The sequence below is a fragment of the Prosopis cineraria genome, unplaced genomic scaffold (assembly GCF_029017545.1).
Source record: "Prosopis cineraria cultivar Desert tree isolate PC_DT_omini unplaced genomic scaffold, ASM2901754v1 PC3, whole genome shotgun sequence".
Taxonomy (NCBI): Eukaryota; Viridiplantae; Streptophyta; class Magnoliopsida; order Fabales; family Fabaceae; genus Prosopis; species Prosopis cineraria.
Window position 1 is genome coordinate 5,404,739 of NW_026555334.1, and position 21,335 is coordinate 5,426,073.

General features: G+C 33.6%; 2 protein-coding genes across 2 annotated transcripts; one reads left to right on the forward strand and one right to left on the reverse strand.

Moving 5' to 3' along the window:
• The first annotated feature begins 10,155 nt into the window (after positions 1 to 10,155).
• On the forward strand, positions 10,156 to 12,127 carry LOC129306931 (mitogen-activated protein kinase kinase kinase 17-like). The gene is made up of 2 exons (XM_054947752.1): positions 10,156 to 10,252; positions 10,482 to 12,127. The coding sequence occupies exon 2, from the start codon at positions 10,601 to 10,603 to the stop codon at positions 11,693 to 11,695; it is 1,095 nt and encodes a 364-aa protein (XP_054803727.1). The 5' UTR covers positions 10,156 to 10,252; positions 10,482 to 10,600; the 3' UTR covers positions 11,696 to 12,127.
• Positions 12,128 to 16,317: 4,190 nt separating this feature from the next.
• On the reverse strand, positions 16,318 to 20,588 carry LOC129304722 (putative F-box/LRR-repeat protein At5g02930). The gene is made up of 4 exons (XM_054944483.1): positions 19,550 to 20,588; positions 19,260 to 19,424; positions 18,698 to 18,754; positions 16,318 to 16,605 (listed from the first exon to the last, which is right to left on the reverse strand). The coding sequence occupies exons 1-3, from the start codon at positions 20,540 to 20,542 to the stop codon at positions 18,716 to 18,718; spliced, it is 1,197 nt and encodes a 398-aa protein (XP_054800458.1). The 5' UTR covers positions 20,543 to 20,588; the 3' UTR covers positions 16,318 to 16,605; positions 18,698 to 18,715.
• Between the last annotated feature and the right edge of the window lie 747 nt (positions 20,589 to 21,335).

Genomic DNA, 21,335 nt, shown 5'->3' on the forward strand with positions numbered 1-21,335 from the left:
AGCTAATCTTTTGGGATAGGCTTTCTTTTTAGATTTGTGCTTTTCATATTGGTACTTTTATTGAGACATCGATGTCACAAAAATGGGTTATTACAAAGAGTTTTGACTAGCAAAAGGGTGAGTGAAGTGCCATAGAGTAGAGTCACCGTAGACATCATCTTTAACAAGGTGACATTGTCATGAGTCTCACATTTGAGAGTTCACAAATAGTGTGGAATTTATAAGTTGAAGGAAAGCTCTCATTTGATAGGCTAGTCCGTTGGATGGTGGTACTACTCCCTTTGAGATTGTAGTCTTGGAAAAAGTTGCCCACAAAGAGTTCTGATTAGTTACAGCCAAGTGAAGTGTCATGGATTAGGAGCTATCAAAATTATAGGTTTGTGGGGCACTCCTAGTAAACTAATCTTATGGAATGAGCTCTTTATTTAAGCTTGTGCTAATCATATTCAACCAAACTTAACTTTAATTGGTTAGAGGGGATACATGTTAATTAATATTTTTCTTTTTTTTTATACACATTACACTATATTTTTTCCCACATATTGGATAGATAATAGGTTGAGAAAAATACGAAGCATTAAATTACTAGTATTATACTCCTTTTCTCCTATCTTATAGGGTGTTTTTTTTTTTTGACAAAATTACATAGTGCATATTCTTGACTTTTCTATAAACATCCAAAAAATACCCTCCATTAAATAGAGAGTGAGACAGGAAAAGAAATTTATTTAAAGAGTAAATAATAAAGAGTAATATTGAAATAATTATTATTAATAAACTTTATTTTTAAAATGTCTTACATTTTTAAATATCAAATTACTTAAAAAATGTTTTAAAAATGGGACCAGGGGAGTATATATTAGGGTTTATTATTGTTTGAATTCCTATACAATATTTTATTATGATTATTAATTATGAGAAATGGTAAAATTGGAGATTAGCCTTGAATTCTCAACTCTACCTTGTATATTTACCTTTTTAATGCAAGTATTGTGTGAAAATGAATTATAAGAATGCAATCCGTAAAAACTGAAGCATTAATTAATTCCTAAAAAAGAAAAGTTGAAATGCATCATGGAAATAGAAAAAAAGAATTGGTTTAATACTTGGTGAGAGAGCTTTGCCATCTTTTTAGGTTTTACTTGACTTAATTTAAAGTAATCTAAACCACATTATGCCCTCTAATTGAAGCAAATAGATTGAAGATATTGAGTGATCCAATCAAGTCAATCTAGATCATATAATTAGAGTTGGGTTCAATTCATTTTCATATAAATTAAATAAATTTTAGCTTACACAATCCTTGTGGGTTGGTGGATTAAATAGGTCAATCTACCAACTTACCAACCCACTTTTTTGTTATTTTTTAAATCAATCTTAAATAATAAGTTTTAATGTGATATTTGTACAATTAAAAAAATTCATATCATAAACATACAAGATGGATAAATTCTATCATGACATTTCAAATCTACTTGTATTGTAAAGTTGCATTGCCGAAGTTCTCTCCATTTTTTATTTTTTAATTTTATATATATTTTATAAATAATATGAGTTAAACGGGTTTCAATTCGCAAGTTATTTGATTACGGTTAGATTCATTTTTGTCTGTGCCAAAATTCACAGCAATTCTCCCTAAAATAACCCGCCATCCTCTCCCGCCAAATTCACTTTCCTCAAAATCTAGCTGCATTTTATTTATTTACATCTGAACTTAAAAAAAAAAAAAAAAAAAACACTTTGCGACGCCCAAGCCCTGGCTAGCCCCAAGCAGGCCATTCATCATCACTATCTCTATCGGTCATCGCTCATCACTCTCAGTTTTTCCCCTCCCTACTGTCGGCAGTCGTCGGCAATTGCTCTGTGTCTCTAGAGCAGCGGCATTACAGCACGTTCGGCAATTTCCCTCGGCTTCGCACTGCTGTAACACTGCTTCTGCTTTGAATTTATGGCTTTGTTTTTACCTCAAATTCTTTATCTTCCATGTTGTTGAACGCTGACTCATTAAATGTTGTCTTTTCGGACACTGGTGATCTTGTTCGGTAATGATGATTCATTTCATTTCAGCATAATAATAAATTAATAATCTCAAACTTGTAATGGTATTTGTCTTGTATTTTCAAGAATATTGGAATGTTAGTTACCTAGTTTTAGAGCCTCGATTCTTTATGCCGCCCACGTATTGGTTTAATCTAAAACGTTGAAATGCTTATATTCGTTTGTTTCTTCTGAAATAACCATAGTACATTATAGAGGGATATACAGTTGTTGTGCGTTTGAAAGTTCTGAATTATGCTCTTGTTGTGTATACAATTATATATTAATTATAGGTGAGTTTCTGCATAAGTTATGCTATTTAGTTTATAAACTTGCGGTGATGGTATATTGCTTTCCTCCCACTTGCAGTGTAAAATACATCTTCCTCGCACAATTAATGCTCATGTGGATGTTGGTAATGCGGATGATTGCAGACAAATTGTGAATAAACAATCCCTTCATCCTTCTTGTTGAAGTGAATTGTGAATAAACAATTTTTCCTCCTCAAAATTGTGAGTAAACAATATGGTTCTTCCGATCTCTTGGGTCATATCACTAAATTTGTAGTGCTCCCAAAATATCACAATATCGGTGGCATGATGTTGGGCCCTACAAAAAATCCCAAGGGTAGACAAATCAATTATAGCCATATTTGACAATGCATTACTATGGGTATCATTGAGCATGATCTTCCTCATTCCTTTGTTGAGTACGAAGGGTATAGGGCTTTACTAGAGTATTTGAATACTGATATTAAGCACATTAGTCGAAGCACTGCTATATTAGATGTTTGAGAATTTTATCTTAGTCAAAAAGAAAATTTGAGACAAATCATGTCAAAGAGTCCCTGGTGCCTTCGGACTTGGAGTTTCAATTGGCTGAAAATGTGCATGAATGCTTGATGGATTGGGGGATTGATAGGAAATTATTTTCTATTACTTTGGACAATGCTTCAATGAATGACAATATGCAAGATGTATTGAAAGAGAGGTTGAGTTCACAAAATAGCTTGATATGCAATGGGGACTTCTTTCATGAAAGATGTTGTGCTGGTATAATGAATTTTATGGTTCAGGAGGGCTTGAAAGTAATAAGCGTTGCTTTACATAAGATTGAGGAGAGCATTAAATATGTGAAAGCATCAGAGGTGAGGATGATTAATTTTAGGCAATGTGTTGAGCAAGTTAGGGGCATTGATACCTCAATAGATTTGCAATTGGATGTGTCTACTGAATGGAATTCTACATATGCAATGCTGGAAAGTGGGATTAGATATTGCCATGCTTTTGCTAGATTGGCTTTAAATGATAGTAATTACAAGTGTTGCCCATCAGATGAAGAGTGGAAGAGAGCAGAGGAAATTTGCACTTTCTTGGAGCCATTTGAAGTGATTACAAACTTGATGAATGGGTCATCTTACTCGACTTCAAACATTTATTTCATGAAAATGTCAAAAATTGAGATGTTGCTAAAAGAACATGTGATGAATGTTGATCTTGTGATTCAAGATACGGCTTGTAGGATGAAAGAAAAGTTTGACAAATATTAGGATGATTATAGTGTGATCTTTGTACTTGGGACTATTCTTGATCTGCGATTGAAGCTTGAATTGATAAAGTACTGTTATTCGTTACTTGACCCTATAACTTGTCATGCAAAGATTGAAACTATCAAGAGTAAGTTATATTTTGTTTATAGTCAATATAAAGATTTTGGTTCATCATCCTCATATCATGGCATTGAATATGAGTCAAGTTCTAAAGCATCAATGTCAATACCAAATCCATCTACCCTTGGTGCAAGGCGTGAAGAACTTTTCATAGATGTTTTTCGTGTAAGCTTGATGTTCTATGATAATTAAATTTAATTTATGTCTTCTTTACTGTAATTTTTCTTTTTTAGGTGGATTTGAATTAAATTTGAGACTCCTAATGCCATTTTAATTGGTACTTTATTAATATTTTACATGATGCAGGATTATCTTGATTTTAAGACTTGAAATACTGCTTTAGTAGGAAAGTTTGATCTTGATTATTATTTGGAAGAAGCAATACTTGATCCTAACTCGTTTCAAGAATTAGATGTCTTGGACTATTGAAAGACTAATCAGTTTCAATTTTCACATCTTTCAAGGATGGCATGTGATATCTTGAGCATTCCGATCACTACAGTGGCTAATCAATCAGCTTTTAGCATTGGTTCACATTTTTTCACAAAGTATCGAAGCTGTTTCCCTTTAAAGAATGACCAAGCTCTTATTTGCAATATTATTAAAACCGGATTGGACATTGAATCGGTCAAGGCACTGGTTCACGGTTTAAAGGTTGGATCGGGGTCAGACCGGGGTCGGATCGTTTATAATTAACTTAATATATTTTAAATATTATACATTAAAAATTATAGGAAATATGATAAACTAAAGATAACTAATTACTAATAAAGTGATAATTTCATCATACTTCAAAGTTCAAAGGCATACTTCAAAGTCATTCATGGCCATGCACAATACAACACCATAGTCTAACATTCTCATACAATCTAATGGTCCAAATTCAACTAAAAAACTACAACATTCAATTGCTATATAAATCTTTTAAATTAAACTCACCAAAATCATGTTGGAGATCACAAACATCTTCAACTTTTATAGCATTTGATGAATCCAAAATAAGAGATTGTAGAACATTGACATCTTCAACAACACCTAGACATATATTTGGCAAAAAAATAGTTAGCATTGACATATAAATAATGAATGAATAAGGTCATAAACTATAAATCAAACAAAGCTTTAATGTAAAAAGAAGAGGAACAACCTTCATTTTCCCTTAATTCAGGACCGGATTCAGAGGGACATGCATTTCCACTAAGAAAATCTTCATTTTGAATTTCCTAAATAGTGAAATCAGGATTTGGAGTTGGAACTTCTTCAGCTATCCAATACTCAAGCTTATCAATTGATTCATAATCAACAGGATCATAGCTCACCTTCTTCAATTTTGACGTTTTACATATATATAAAAAATCACAATCAAATCCCTAATCATTCAATTATTGAAGCCAAAGAGAGTTATTTCAAATTTGAGTAATGATTAATGATCACCTGTTTAGCAAACGCAAGTTGTAGTTAACAAACACAAGATCATTCAATCTTTCATGTTCTAGCCTATTTCTTTTTTTTGGTATGAATTCTTTCAAATAGGCTCCAATTTCTTTCACATCCTGAAGAAGTTTGTTTCAAAATGCGAATTGCAAACTTTTGTAATATTGGAGCACTACCCCCAAAATATTGTCACCAGACATTTACATCAAATTCAAATAAATTAATAGTAGTTAATATTTAAAATTATAATAAAAGGAAAAAAAAGAGGAAGAAGCTAACCAGGTTGTATTTCATTTGCTACTTTATGAGCTTCTTCTCGGCTAAAAGAGCCTTGGCGCTTGCAGTACATTTATATCTCAAAAATCATGTCAGAATATTTATAGGTAGACTTGTATATTGAAAAATAGTCCAACAATGATTCTGCCACTCTACTCTTCTCAATAAATCCTTGATCATACAAGAATGCAGGATTTAAAAAATAGGCTGCTGCATGCAAATCACACTTCAAATGCTTATCCTACCAAGCTTGAATTATGCTTGTGTAAGGCTTGTATTGTTCCTTCTTTCCACGAAAGAAATTTTTGATTAAATTCTTTGCTCTCTGCATACCCTCATAAACATAACCCAAAGATGGTTTTTCATCAGCATCTACAATTCTTAGTAGCTTGATAAGAGGACCCACAAGACATACAATTTGATGGCAATCATCCTAAAACTTCTTGTCCAACATAATGTCACCAACCAGTTGTCCAGCTTTAGTCTTTAATAGTTTATTATCATGGAAGTGTTTATCTAAGACCAAGGCTTGCAAGTCATGCTTGTGTTCATACAAACTCTTCAATGTAATAAAGGTAGTAGCAAACCTGGTCACTCTTGGGCGCACAATTTCTGTCCAACCATCTCTTCTCCTAAGCCATGAAAGAAAAGCCACATGATTGTACACAAAAACAGTAATTTTTGATGCCTTTGTTGCAAGTTCAGCTACATAGGGCATGCTTGCAATGTCCTTCAAAATAAGATTCAAACAGTGAGTAGCACAGGGTGACCAATAGATATGATTATATTTTTCACAAATCAACCTGCCAGCAACTACATAATTGGCTGCATTATCAGTCACAACATGCACTATATTTGTAGGACCGACTCACTCAATAACTTCCCAAAATAAAGAAAACAAATTCTTGGCATCCTTGACTATATGTGAAACATCAACAAACTTTACAAAAACCAAGCTAACAGGAGAATAAACCGAAAAATTTATTAATGTCCGTTGCCTTTTGTCAGTCTAGCCATCAGCCATGAGTGTGCAGCCACTTTCTTTCCAAGTGGCTCGATGGCTTTCAATAAGTAGTTGACACTCTTTTCTACAATCAGTCAACAAGTTAACCCTTAACTCCTCAAATGAAGGACCTTTAAAACCTGGGCCAATTGCACCAATTGCATCCAAAGTAGGCAAAAAATATGGACAATTTATAGCATTAAATGGAATGCAATTCATATATAACCACTTTGCAATGGCTAATTTAGCTTTATACTGAGCTTCTTTAGATGACCACACACTCTTTAGCCCTGGTTGGGAGCCAGAAGTTGACCTTGGGGCAAAATAATTGTCAACCCTACTAGTTTTTCCTTTTTTTTCATAACAACAACACTGCTAGAACTTGCCTTCTTAGCTTGCTTACTTGGCTCTGGACTTGAGCAATTACTTCACATTCTGAGTTATCAACAAACTCTTCAGGCATGTCTGGATCTTCAAGCTTTTTGTTATTTGCCAATGACACTTCTTTTAAAGATTGAACCATTCTATGGTGAACATCATGTGGAACCTTCTTGCAAGAAATTATATTTCCTGAAACACCTGCGAGATGCTGCTTCATCCTGTTGATCCCACCTCCTCTAAATGATGAGGAGCAATGAAGGCAAGTATACACACAGGTTCTTCCCTCTTTTTTAAAAGAAAAATGCTCCCATACAGGATTACTTTTCCCCTAAAGAGATGGTGTAGATGATACTTGAACCCCAAAGGCATCATTACTATTCAAACCAACAACAGTTTGTGGGGTACTATTACTATTTGGAGTTGAGTTAGAGGGAGTGTCAATGACAGGAGGAGTAGGATCAGGATTATTAACTTGTACATTGGGCTTGGTGGCAAGAGTGGGAGGTTTCAAATCCATAAAAAATAACTAAGCTTAATAAAAATATAATCAAAATTATTAAATCAGCAATCAGTAATCAATTATTTATTAAACTATCATTTAATTGAGCTTCAAGAATAGGAGCAATAACCTGTTAATGAAGATTGAAGATGGCAGAAGAGGCTGGAAATGGACTTGACCAGATTGGAAAATGCCGAAATGAGAGGTCAGCCGAACTGGAGAATGAGCCGAAGTCCAACGAAAATGTGATGAACAGAGGAGAGGGAGGAACACGAACAAGATGACCAGGTGAGAGCTCGCGAGGTTCGCCGAACTGGTTCTACAGAAGCTCGCTGGACTGATTTTGTAACAGCTCGCTGGATCTTGTTCTGTAGAAGCTCGCCGGATAGATTCTTCAATAGATCGGCTAATAGGGATCCACGACAGCTTGCGTTCAAGCTTTGAATTTCTTCTCGAACTGGAGTGCTCTGGAGGGTTCCACAGCAACTTGCGTTCAAGCTTCGAATTTCTCCTCGAACTGGCTGACGGCTAAGAGAACTCGAGGGAGAAGAAGACACGATCGAACGATTTTAGGTTCTGGGCTTCTGGCATTCTGAGGACAAAACGGTGCCATTTTGTGAAACTGGGAAGGAGGAAAAAAAATAATTACTGGACAGCCTGAACCGTCGGTTCTCTCGATTCAGTCCGGTTTGAAGCCAGTTCAGGAGGTTCCTGTCTGGTTCTCCCTCCCCCCGGTCTGCATCATCTCCGAACTGAATACCTGGCCGGTTCTCGATCGAACCGGTCGAACCGGCCGGTCCAGTCTGATTTTAATAACCTTGCTTATCTGTGTCCGTAATTGGTTGTATGATTTTAAATATAGTGGTAATATACTAGCATTTTGTCATTTATCACATATTTTATTTTTTTTTAATTAAAAGCATTTAAGCAAAGCTAGTAATATTATGCCTCTTTGATTTATTTTTCTTTTGGCAGGTGATGGAATTGATGGTGAGGATCAAGATTTAACCTCCATGAGCGATGATGAAGATTAGGTGATGAATTTATCAAATCAAGGTATTTAGATGATTAGGCGCAGGAACAAATATTTGCATTGAAAGGTTCTTGGAGAATTGGGTTCCATGTTTATGCTGGTTTGTAGAAACGAAATGGAGTGTTTTGTATAAGCTGTATAAAGATGTATAAGTGATGCTGTGATGGCTTGCTTAAAATGTGTAAAACTTGGAGTCGGGACAGCCTACTTTTCTAATTCTAATGAAGAAAGTATTTTGTCACTTCATTTGATATGTAAAATGCATGTGTCCAAAGGTTATGTGGCATGAATATGATATTGATAGGTTCAGTTACTTTGATCAGATAATTTGGTAGATAGGATTTGTGACAATAAAAGAAATATGGTAGAAGTTTCATGACCTTAGCATAAATTATGTGTAAGGTTCATTTTCATGACAATATTGGAATGGATGTGAAAATGCATGTGGAAAATTAGGAGTAAAAGATAACCATAGAGATATGGTGGCTAAAGAAAGAATAGGTTCTTAAACATTCACCTTAACGTTAATGAAAAAAAATGTATGAAGATAATGGCTTTGAACAAGTGTAGTTCACTAACCAAGATTTCCCTATTGATGATATTATATAGATGTCATGCTTACTTTAAAATTGATCAATAATTTCTAAATTAAGTTTTATAAAGTGGGAATGAGAGCAGACAGTGGACAACACCTTGTTCATAGCCTAGACCAGTGTGCCCTAGTACATTGGTAAGATCGAGTGACCAAACTAGATAAACACCTCTATATACAAGCGTAGATAAGTAGAATATTTTTCCATTGAAGTGCCATAGTTTTTTTCCATTTGGTGTTGTAAATAAAAGTCCTTGATATGAGGATTTTATTAATGAAAAATTTATAAATATTTTTGTAATTGTAAACATTTTTTGAGTTCAAAGGCATGTCTTAAGCTTAGTGAATTTTAATGCCCATTTCACTTAAATTTTTTCATATAAAAAAAAGCCATTGATATGTTGTGTGTGCCATGTATTCAAAGATAACATTAACATAAAAAGAGATGTTGAATTCATAATGAAATAAACTAATGGTTAAAATATACTTTTAGTCTTCCAATTTTATATAAAGTTTTAATTTAATTATTTAATTTTATAAAATATTTTTTTAATTATTTAACTTTAACATTATTAATTTTAAATGATTATTTTTTGTACTAATCATTGTTATTTAAAAAAATTAAATTTAATATGTTAACATTTGAGAATGATTTGTCAATAGTTAGAAGTTCAATATAAAAATTTCTCAGAATAAAACTAATAATATCAGAATTAAAAGACTAAAAAGATACTTTATAAAATTAAGGAGCTAAAATAAATTATTATATAAAATTAAAAAACTAAATGTATATTTTAGCCTAAACCAATTATTTTATTTTGTTAATAATATTAAAAGCATATATACATATATATATATATATATATATAATATCAAACTTCGTAAAGAACCATATCATCAATTAAAACCAAAGTTAAAATATGAGGCAAAGTTAATGAATCAAATTGAAATTAAATAAAATTAAGATAAAAAATAAAATTAAATAAAATTAAGATTAAATTGGAATAAGAAATTAAATACCAAAATCGAAAGATAAGATAAAATTAAAAGATTAAGGTGGAATAAAATAAAATGAATGGATTAACGTGAACTCTCAAATAAATTTTTGGGACTAAAAGTGTTTTTTTTTTTTGGTTTAGAAATTTTAAACTAATGGCTTGTACCGGATCTCCATGTCCGAGTCCTATATATAGTTTCAAATTCTTCCTCTGAATGACATTCGAGCGATTACCCACAACTTGTGAAACAGAGGCTTCTCTCTAACAGAGGGCGGTTTTCCCGATTCGTGGGAAACCGCTCGACCCTTTGGATTTGGCACCATTTTCAAGGTTTCTCTCCGCTGTACAATAATGTTAGATTTGATTCAAGTTTTGTTTTCTTCTGTATTTTCTAGAATTTTTGGAATTTTCGTGGTGTTGGAAGTGATGAATCGCTTGTTCAAGTTTGTATGTACGTATGCATGTGTGAATATTTGATCAATTTGTTCTCCGTCCTCTAGAGCGTGCTTTTTTAAAGCCTCTATGTATGAATGTGTTATTTGGATTTTTGTTTCCCCAGATTGTATGCGCGATCTGTGGCAACCTGTATGAATTTTGAAATACTACAAGTTTCATATTTCGAATTGGGGATTTCTCAATTCGAGATTGATTTGGTTAGCTGTAATATAAAGAAACGTTATGGCCGGAGTTGCCCCATCTGGATCTCCCAAACAAGGGGAATGGATGAAGGGGAAATTGGTGGGATCAGGATCTTTTGGAACTGTTCATTTGGCCATGAGCAAATCCACAGGAGGACTCTTTGTTGTTAAATCAGCACATTCCAGGGCTGAATTTGCGGCTTTAGAGAATGAGGTTGAGATTCTCAAGAATCTAGAACCATCTCCTTATACAGTCCAATACTTAGGGTCAGAAAGAGATGGAGATGATCTCAATGTTCTAATGGAGTACATGGCTGGGGGTAGTTTGGCTGATATTGCAGAGAAATTTGGTGGATCATTACAAGAAGATGTGGTTCGTTTGTATACAAAAGAAATTCTTAAAGGCCTCAATTATCTTCATGGTAATGGGATTGTGCACTGTGACCTTAAGTGCAAGAATGTGCTTCTGGGGTCTTCTGGGGACATCAAATTGGCAGATTTTGGATGTGCAAGGAGGGTGGAGGACTTGAAAAATAAATGTTTGATGAAGAAGAAGAATAACAAGTCTTTGGAACATGTTAGTGGGACCCCTCTATGGATGGCTCCTGAAGTTTTGAGGAATGAAAAGCTTGATTTTGCCGCTGATATATGGTCTTTGGGATGTACTGTTATTGAAATGACTACTGGTAGGCCTCCTTGGGGTGCTTCTAATTATGATTCAAACCCAATGGCTGTTCTTTTGAAGATTGCCTGTGGTGATGAGATCCCTCAATTCCCAACCCATTTCTCAAAGGAGGGTCTGGATTTCTTAAGGAGATGTTTGGAGAGAGACTCAAGAAAAAGGTGGACATGTGAGGAACTTCTTAGGCACCCATTTATCTCAAGGGATTCATCTGAAACAACACCATCATCTTCATCCAAAGATACTGCTTCCTCACCAGTCTGTGTGTTGGGGATTTCAAGTTTTGAGGGTGCTTATGATTTGGATGAACCAGAAAGTCCAGAGGGAAATGATTTCTCAGTCAGAAACCCGTTCACATGTTGCAAAGATGGAAGAAAAGGAAGTGAAATGCAAAGGCATGGAGAAGAATGTGGATTATGTTCATCACAGAATTGGATTACTATCAGATCATGAGAATGGGGACTCAGATCCCTTCTACGTAAAAAAGGACTAGTGAAGAAAGAAATAGAAAGAAGCATAGGATCCATCCATCAATGAGGATCTCACTTTCTGTTTTTGTTCTTACTGTCTCCTATCACCAGAAGAAATTCTTCTGTTGAGAAATGGAACAGCTATATAAAGCAAAGGATGGAAATGTACAGCCAAGTAGGAGAAAGAGAGTTTTTCCTTTGGGCTCTCTTCTCATCTATTAGTCATACTGTTTTCATTTTTGTTACAGAAGAAATAGATTTGTTCTTCTAATCCCTCACTTGTAAGTATAGAAAATAGAAACTGTTCTATATTGTATCATATAAATATGCACCCACACAAATGTGGATTCTTGAGTGGTTTGTTGCATTTCTAAATGGGTCATTAATCTTGATTGTCAAATGAATAAATCATAGTCTCCTTGTTACTATTTTATTTTTCATGTTTTGCTTCATTTGAGTTTTGTTTTTATTCAATTAAAAAATGATAATGCTAATTATATCCTTCTGAATTCTGGTTAGTGATTGCTACTTTCATGTTATGATCTTTCTTAACCATACAAAACTTATTGTTACCATAAAAAGACATGAGAGGTCACCATAAAAAGGGGGAATTAAAACATTTATTGGTTAATATTTTCCATTGTTACAAATTTCAGATATCTGTGAAAGTATATTTTTTATTAAATAACGACACGTCTCTTTTTTATGGAAAAAATCAATCTCCATATATCATGAAAGAAAGCTTGTGTAATCAAATAATCTTTTAAAAATTGACAAATTTACACATTCAGGGTCCTCTTTGTAGAGTTCACTAAATGTCAATTTATTTCCTGCAGAAATCTTTCTTCAGATAATATTTCAGAGGAAAAACAAATAACAAATAATTTTATGAACAAAAAAGAAAGAATGACAGAAAAATACTCTTAAAATACTTAAATAATAATTAAATATCTTAGACTTGCTGGTGAATTATTTTTAATGTGAAAAAGACTATTTTTAGAAAATAAAAAATAATCACCAGACGTCCAGACCCAATCGCCCGGTCAGATTCACGGCACAGGTTCAGACCACAGGGACGATGGATCTTTGGTCCTGGCACTCCTATCAGGTCCAAATATCACTTCCCAATCTTGGAGGCATGGACGAAGCATCTCGTTTTTATCACTTACTATCAGTTATACATGAAACCCTCCAATATCTCATCATCTTCCTTGAAGTCTTCTTGAAACCTTAATTTAAGAATCTTACTTCCTTAAGCTCTTGGATCTTGTTTCTCTCTATACTGGCGAACCTCCGTCAGTGTTGAAATTCATAGAGTTCATATTATAATCCCTATCTTGATCATTATGAACATAGCTCCAAACTTCTTCATGTCTCCACACTCCACGATCGTTTTCATCATCCTAGCTCTGCTCGGCTTCTTCAGATCTAGGCTGTCGGAACCCAGCCCTCTCCCTTCCACGTCCGGCCGGTCACCCCCATGGCTTTCGTCGTCAGCATTCTGGGCTATTACCTGTCGTTCTTAGCTCGGAGTTGAAGAATGGCTTCAGGCTTGAAGAATCAAAAGCAAATAAATAAGAGAAGAATTGAAAGGCATCTGGATGAAGAATTGAAGACTGAAGAGCAGAGCATGCAAACTAGAACCCACTGGGCAGCAACGACAGCGATGCTGAGAAGTGATGGAAGAACGGCGACTTGCGAAACCGAGAAGCAAAGCGTCCGACGGCGACAGGTCCAAATATCAGCATGGGGTAAATACGTCATTGCACATAAAATCAAAATGCCTTACAAGTTTTTAAGCTCTATAAAATAATTAAATCATAATACATATTTATTATTTATATATTTTAAAAATAAAAATAAAAAAATGGACGAGCCTGACTCCCTAAAGCCAAGCCTTTAGTGGCCCAAGCTCTAAATCTCGTTTTTTAAATTTTTATCAAATTTTGAGACCCAATTTTTATTAAGAAAAGTTAAAGTGGTGTTTAGAAACTTTGTTTAAAAAATAAAAAAATTAATATTATAATTTAATATTTTTTAAAAATTACTTTAATTTAACATTATAATATTTAATATTATAATTTAACTTTAAAATTTAACAAAAACAAAGTCAAGGCGTCACATCATTTAGAAAATAAATAAAAAATTTAAAAGTTTAAATATATGTTAATTGATGCCATTAAAATTCATAATAAATTTCAGAAATCAAATATATAAGGCATATTAATATAATCCTCACATAATAAGATAAGGGATTAGAATTTTTTAAATCAAATTGAAATCTTAGAAGCAAATATCAAATTAAAATCTCGGACATCTATAACCTAAAAAAAGTCTATGCTTGAAGAGTAATTACTTGAAAATAAGATAACCAAAAAGCTAAAGCAATAGAATACTGAGAGAGAGATGCTAAATCAAAAGATGAGAGGGAGAGGCGAGTCGAGAGACAGAAAGAGCCTGAGGGCAAGCATAGAGGCGACTAGCAAGACAACTTGAAGAAAGAAGAGGGTGAGAGAGAAAGGTTGAGTTAAAAGATTAAGAGAGTCCAAGAACTTAAAATGGTTGAATACTTAAGATTTTTTTCCCATTTGTCAAATGATGTGTTCTAAGGTAGAGGAGAAAAAAATTAAATAGGCCTTGGAGAGCCACCCGAGCTCGACCCCTTTTTTTCATAACTTATCAGGGTCAGGCCTAGAAGTCCAATGACTCTAAAAGTCTCCCATTTTTCAAATCCAAATCCTTATTTAAATAAGACTTTCAGGTCCAACTTTTATTCCTAACTCTATTTAAAAGTGTTTTATTATCATTCTTGTGAAAAATAAACCTCCCATCCACCAAGATAAAAAAATAGTTTTTTAACCATTAGATAAAATATAGTTATGTTTAATAATGATAACATCAATATAATGAATATCATATGTCTCTCTTTATGTATCGGCAAAATAAAATTTAAGAAAAACATAATTTTTGGTTCCTGTATTTTATTCACTTTTGCTATTAATCCTTGTACTTTTTTTTGATATTTTAGATCTCTACCTTTTATTTTTTTTATTATTTTAGTTTCCTACATGAATAAAGTGTAAAGACTTTGAAGAGATCTAAAATAATTAAAAGCAAAAATATAAGGACCCAAAATGTCAAGAAAAAAAATGCAAGGATTAAAAATAAAATGTGAGTAAAGTATAAAAATCTAAAGTTATATTTAAAAAAAAAATTTATGTAGTTAAACTAGCAAGAAGGAAAAAAATAAGTAGGTTGAACTAAACAAAATACCCAATTCCCTGTTATAGTCTAGAAAGTTATGAGCATAGGGAAGCAAGTGTGCGAATTGGTTAGCACATAACGCTTGAACATCATATCACCAACAACGCATTACTATGAATCCATCTTTTAACTATTTTGTTATCATGGAATATGACCTTGGATATGGTTTTGAGAATATGGGTTAATCCCTTCTCGTTCCTTTTTCCTACCTGTAGACTTTTTCCTCCGTTTGTAATTCCAAAAAAAAAAAAAAGTTAAAGACCATAAAAAGTCAGTGTCCTTGGCCTAAATCCTTAAGGTTCATATAATGATAGAGAGAAAGACATATATAAGGTACTTGTTTTTAATTAAATCAAGATAATAAAATCTTTTAATTATTAATTATTCTATAATAAACTATTATTATTAATATTATTAACACATTAACATTACTTATCTTCATTTGATTGAAAAAAATATATTAAATGTATAAAATTAAGAGCGTGATTAGTTATTGGAGAGGGATGCAATGGAATAATTTATAAAGAACAAAATAAACAAAAATAAAGTTGTGAAATGATAGAAAAATGAAAACAATAGAAAAATAAAGTATATGGAGTGATGGGCATGAATGGGGATTACCTTGAAGAACACCATCAATACCCATTCCTACTTATCTATCACTCCAAAACTATCAACTTTCTATAATTTCCATCTTTCTATCAATATAAAACCTTATTTTAACTTATTTTGTTCATTATCAACACATTCCATTCCTTTCTATTTCATTCCAATAACTTAATGAGCCTTAAATATCTAATTTTTTTGTCCCTTTTTTTTATCAATCTCCGAATGTATTCCTCACATTTTTATTATAAAAATTTATTTCATAGATTAAGTTAAAATTAAAGTCTTATAATAAAGACCAAGAGAATATTATTTACAGGAAGTCTCAGTTTATGAAATAAGAATTTAGGAATCAACACACATGCCTCAGACATTCCCCTGAAGCTCACTTTTGTCCGTAAGAAGCAAATTTCATGCTCTAACCTCCCCCAAACAGGGTGGTCCAAATTTGCATGCCCATATATAGTGATTTTCAAGTGTTAAGCTCTAGAATTTTTCTTATACTGCTCTACTTGATGTACACACGACTTGATGGGTTAAGCATAAGTTGCTATTTTTTAATCTTCTGAAACATGTAGCTACGATAGCTCTTTTGTTCTATGAATAAAATTGATAACTTTATTACCCCACCCCACAAAAAAAAAAAAAAAAAAGAGTCATGAATTTTGAACCAGATGGTGCCTTCCACCTTAGAAACGATAAATGAAAAAGGAAAAGAGAAAAGACATAATAGGCTAATAGCTCAAAGTTCAAAGCTTCACTTGATGTGCCCTTCCTGGGACTATTATCAGTAGGCACACACTACAAATACAAAGTGCAATAACCCTATAATTCTTAGTTTGTACCTGCATATTCATGGTATCACTGAAACAATCTTTAGCCTAAGACAAAATGTTGTCCATTATGGAATTGCTTTCTTTGAGTATCACCCAAAGTATTGATTTCTCAAGAAGTCATTATACAGCCTCTGTACATGTTTGAATATGCTTTTCTAAAGCCAACTTCAGGAACTACATCTTCCACCTGCACGGCCCAAAAATCACCCAAATTAGCATGCAGAAATGAATCCTCAGGATTAAGGATTTATGAAGTTTTCTGAAATTTGATTTAGTGTTTTTTTTAATATCTATATATATATACATATTATGTAATCTTTCTTGATTAAGAACACTTGAGCAAAATTCATGGATCTTTGCTTCAGAGAATTCATGCTACAAGAATATCAATTCTAAGAAGTGTGCCTACACCATTCCATGGTCAATCAGAAATATTACACGGGCTGAAATGATAGCTTCCTGTAGGATAGAATACATCATTTTTAAACAAGCATGGTCCAACCCGACCAACAATAATATTTAAATTGAGCGTGTTGATATTCGGCATTTTCCCTCAAAATGTATATGACATCATAACAATTTGATACAGTTCAATTATAAACAGATCACAAATACATACTAAATATCTATGCTAATTACTTGAAAGGTTTTCAAATCCAGAACATTCCTCCTCCGATAGAAAAGAAAACTTTCTTATTATGCACAGCTAAGGTTAGCAAACTTTCGCAAGCATTATCGTATGATCGAGAAGTCAAGTCAGGTAACTATAAATGGCTCAACCACATGACCCAGAAAAGATGAAGCTCAAATTTTGGAAGATTAAACCAAATGTAGATTGAATAATTCAAATCGAATGTCCGGCCTGGCCAATACAAGGCTTCACATATACTTTGAATGCGTCTTTCAACCTCATCAATATCGTAAAAACATAAGTAGTTCAGAAAGCTGCACTGCTCACAACACTGCAACTCATTTCAAACTCCATGCAAATGCAGATGGCTCGTTTTAATTATTCATGCGGAGCAAAAAGATGAAAGCAACTAGTTTTTTTTCCATATACGTAGATAAAGATCTTAAGATTCTCGATCACATGAGATTGCCTATTGAAGATAATTTATATATTTCAGATTCTCTTAATTCGTTGAAAAATGAAAATCCTGTGATAACAGTGCTTGCATTTAGCATTTCTTCCTTTTCCTCCGTTTCAGATTCTCTTAATTCTATTAAATCACCATTACCATATTTATCGACAAGAGAAGACAATCTGCAAACCAAACTTTACAAACTTATGGAATCCCTCTTAATTCCATTCCTTAAGGGCCCGTTTCTTGCAACCAAAAATGCCCTTATTTCTCTCCAAGAAGCTTTGAATAACATGGGTTTCCCTAAAAGGAAAACCTCTGTCATGCGAGATAACATAAGCTTCTTTCATTGGACATCACTCTGGCCTCACCACCATCCCAAGATACTTGTAATTTGGAGTTCAATGTCAGATTATATCTTTACCAGCTCAAGAAATGGTAGAGAACCCGGTCTTCACCAGCATTGCATTAAGAAAAATCTTTTTGTGGACTTCAATAGGTTTGTGAACATCTAAAACAAACCCTTCCTTTCAATCCTTAAGGAAATCCCACAACCAACTCATTGCATCTTTCCCTAGGCACTTGACACCCTAAGAGTTAAACCACCCTTCTACAAAATTCTCCTATTTTGAAACTACGTTGCAAGAACGTTGTAACATTGGATCTATGTTTGTTAGGAGGGAAAGGGACCTAGGAAACTGGAAAGAGATCTCCAGCCAAACTCCTTGCCCATGAATCCATGATCAAAGTAAGCTTCTGAAAGCACTAAGCAATACCCAAACAGCCATTCTCCATGTTATGCAAATTAGCCAAAGGTATCTTGAAATTATTCGTCCAACCAACCGAGATTTTGGTATAAATAATCATTTCAAAACTAAATAAATGAATCTATATCTATTATGAACATTCAAAGAATAGCATACAAGCACAGTAGGCTATATAAATCGTATCTTCATTCTACAAAGTTATCAATTTCTAGGATGGCCTTTACAAATAAAATACGATCAATTTCATTGGCATAATACGAATCATAAGCATTTATAGCCCTATCATGTTAACGCATCCAAACTGGCAGTTTAGAAAGTAGTAAATCAATCATGGATCCTTCAATTTAACTAGCTGATTTTATCACCAAGGATCTTAATGACAAATACCACTGCTGTGAAACAAATGTTAAGACAACAGACAATTCTGTACCTTACAAATTCACCGAAATCAGATATTTAACCTCCCTTGTGCTCTTCCTTGGTGCTTCTGTCACAAAGGCACAAATTGTGAATGAGGTCAAATTTGCCATTGCATTTCCATATCAGATTTACAAAAAGTTCTTGAGCACTCAAAATGTACTAGAACTCAGCTTAGTTGGCTTCCACCAACACATAGAAAAATTTGGATGTCCTCATGAAATGGCGACTGCCAACAGAGCAGGGAACTGATGTGTTATTTTATGGAATTTTCTTACATGAAATTATGTAGAAACAACATGCCAAACAAATATTAACGCAGGGGAGATAGTGGATAACTCCAGCTGAGTTTGATAAGTTTTTTTTAGTTAGCATAATGTATAAACCATTTTTGCTTCAAATGTGTAACATCTAATAATAATATGTTGAACTAAAACAGATTCCAGAATGTCAATATAAGAAGAACATATCAAAGGTTAAAAAAAAATGTTTAATGAGACAGTTTTACTATGTACAAATAAGCTTCACTATGTTCATAAAAATTAAGGGGGGAAAAGCTATGGTTCAACAAATACCTTTAGGTATTCCACCTTGAAAACTTCAGCCGCAGATCCACTGGACAAGAAGGTTATGACCTCGCCAGGAATGGTGAAGGAGTCATGTGGCACTTCAACTTTTAAAACTTTCATCCTACTAAAAGGGGAAGGGCAGTGCAGAACATCAAGAAACTTGGAAAGCATCTGCACAGCCAGAGAGCAAGAATTTCACAATACCACAAACAGAAACAAAACTCAGACCATTAGAAAGAAAAAGAAAATAGACAACAAAAAAACAAAAGAACGTGGGCAAAGTATATTACACTCACAATTATAGTTTCAAAAGATAATGCGACAATCTCTGCACCACCAACTGCCCGAAGCATTTCAATCAAATGCAAAATGAACTTCCTTTTTGCCAATCGTACGGTGCCAAATAGATCATCGGCTAGGGCAGCATCGACATCTACGTTCTCAATGAAGGGAAGTGCCGGAATGGAGAACTCGAGAATATGGGACTCAACGAATTTGAAAGATGTTATTTTCGTTGAAGTAAGAACAATCTTACAGTTTGGATTAACATTTCGACTATGTTCTATCCTTGATACTGTTAAGTTGGTGAGCTGAGGCGCAGAAATTACAAAAATTTTAACTCTAGACGGAATCCGACAATCACTTATCACTAAGTTTTTCAAATTGAAACAACATTGAAAAGGATCCAAGGTACCTTCCCCGTCCAGTATAAAGGAACATTTCACAAGATGCAAAGTAGTCAAGGTAAGAAAATCCAGGTTTGTCTTGGGCAGAATAATAATTTCACGCAATTCAAGGGTTTTCAACGATTGGCAATAGAAAAGCTGGGGCAATTCATCCACAATGCGAGGAAAATGAAGGCTCAAATGTTGAACCCCGTGATCGACAACATGATGGATGACCCCCTTCACAAGAGGCTCAAACAAATCATGGCTATCTATGCACATTTGAATAGAAGAATAAATGGGGTTCGATATATCGAACAAGAACTTGCAAATGCTGATAGAAACGTCTTTGCGAGCAAGAAGAGAGACCACGAAATTCGAGAAGGAAGAGTAATAACGAAAGGACTCGCTATCGATGGTGAGAACGGGAAGGGAAATCCAGAGGTACCTCAATCTCTTGCACACAACACTGGTTTGGACTGCAATCTTGGTATCGAGAAAGGAGAGAATGTATTGAAGGATTTCATCGGGGAGACTAGTGAGCTTGTCCTCCATCATCGTCATCTCTGGCTCTGCTTTGCCCATTTCTGGGGTCTCAACCAATTCCGTCGCAGTCGTCGCCATTTCCCAACTCAATCCGAATCCGATCACGGATTTTAATAAATATATGGCCGAGAAATATAAATGGGACTGGGAAAGCGAATAATTATAATTTTATTCAATCCCACACGTTTCAAGTTTCGTGACTTGCATGAAATATATTATAATTTCAATTAACCAGTCGCGTTTGTCGTGAAGTTTGAGATCATTTTTTATTGTACTAGTTGAGTAAAACTTTGGAGAGAATTACGTTGGAATTCTATATAAAAAAATTAATTATTATAAATTTTATTTACAATTAAATTACATAGTGTGAGACCTGTATCAATTTTTTTTACTACTTTACTCTCTGAAGACACTTTTAATTATATTTTATATATCAATAAAAAAATATTTATTTGTTTTTATGAAAAAATAACATGTCCTTTTTTCTCTTGCAGCTGTTCACGATACATGAGAAGCCACAAGAAATCAAAGAATTTCTTAGAATTCTACGTGTCCATTCACCCTTTTTTTTTAAAAAAAAAAAGATGGTAAGAACCTTATTTGAGTTTAAATTGTAACATTTCAAAATTTAAAATAAAATTAATTTAGATCAATTTAGAGGTTTAATAAATTAATTAAGATTTATATTGGGTTAATCATAGTAATTGGATGACTATTAGATCTATTGAATTTTAAATGCGATTTAAAATCTAACCCTGAGAGATATTGGACTCTTTTAAATGGACTTGAGTTAGGATTTTCTAAATTCGCAAAAACAACTAAAAGCATAAGGAGAGAAAGGAGTTTGAAAAGAGTGCGTTTGTCACGATCC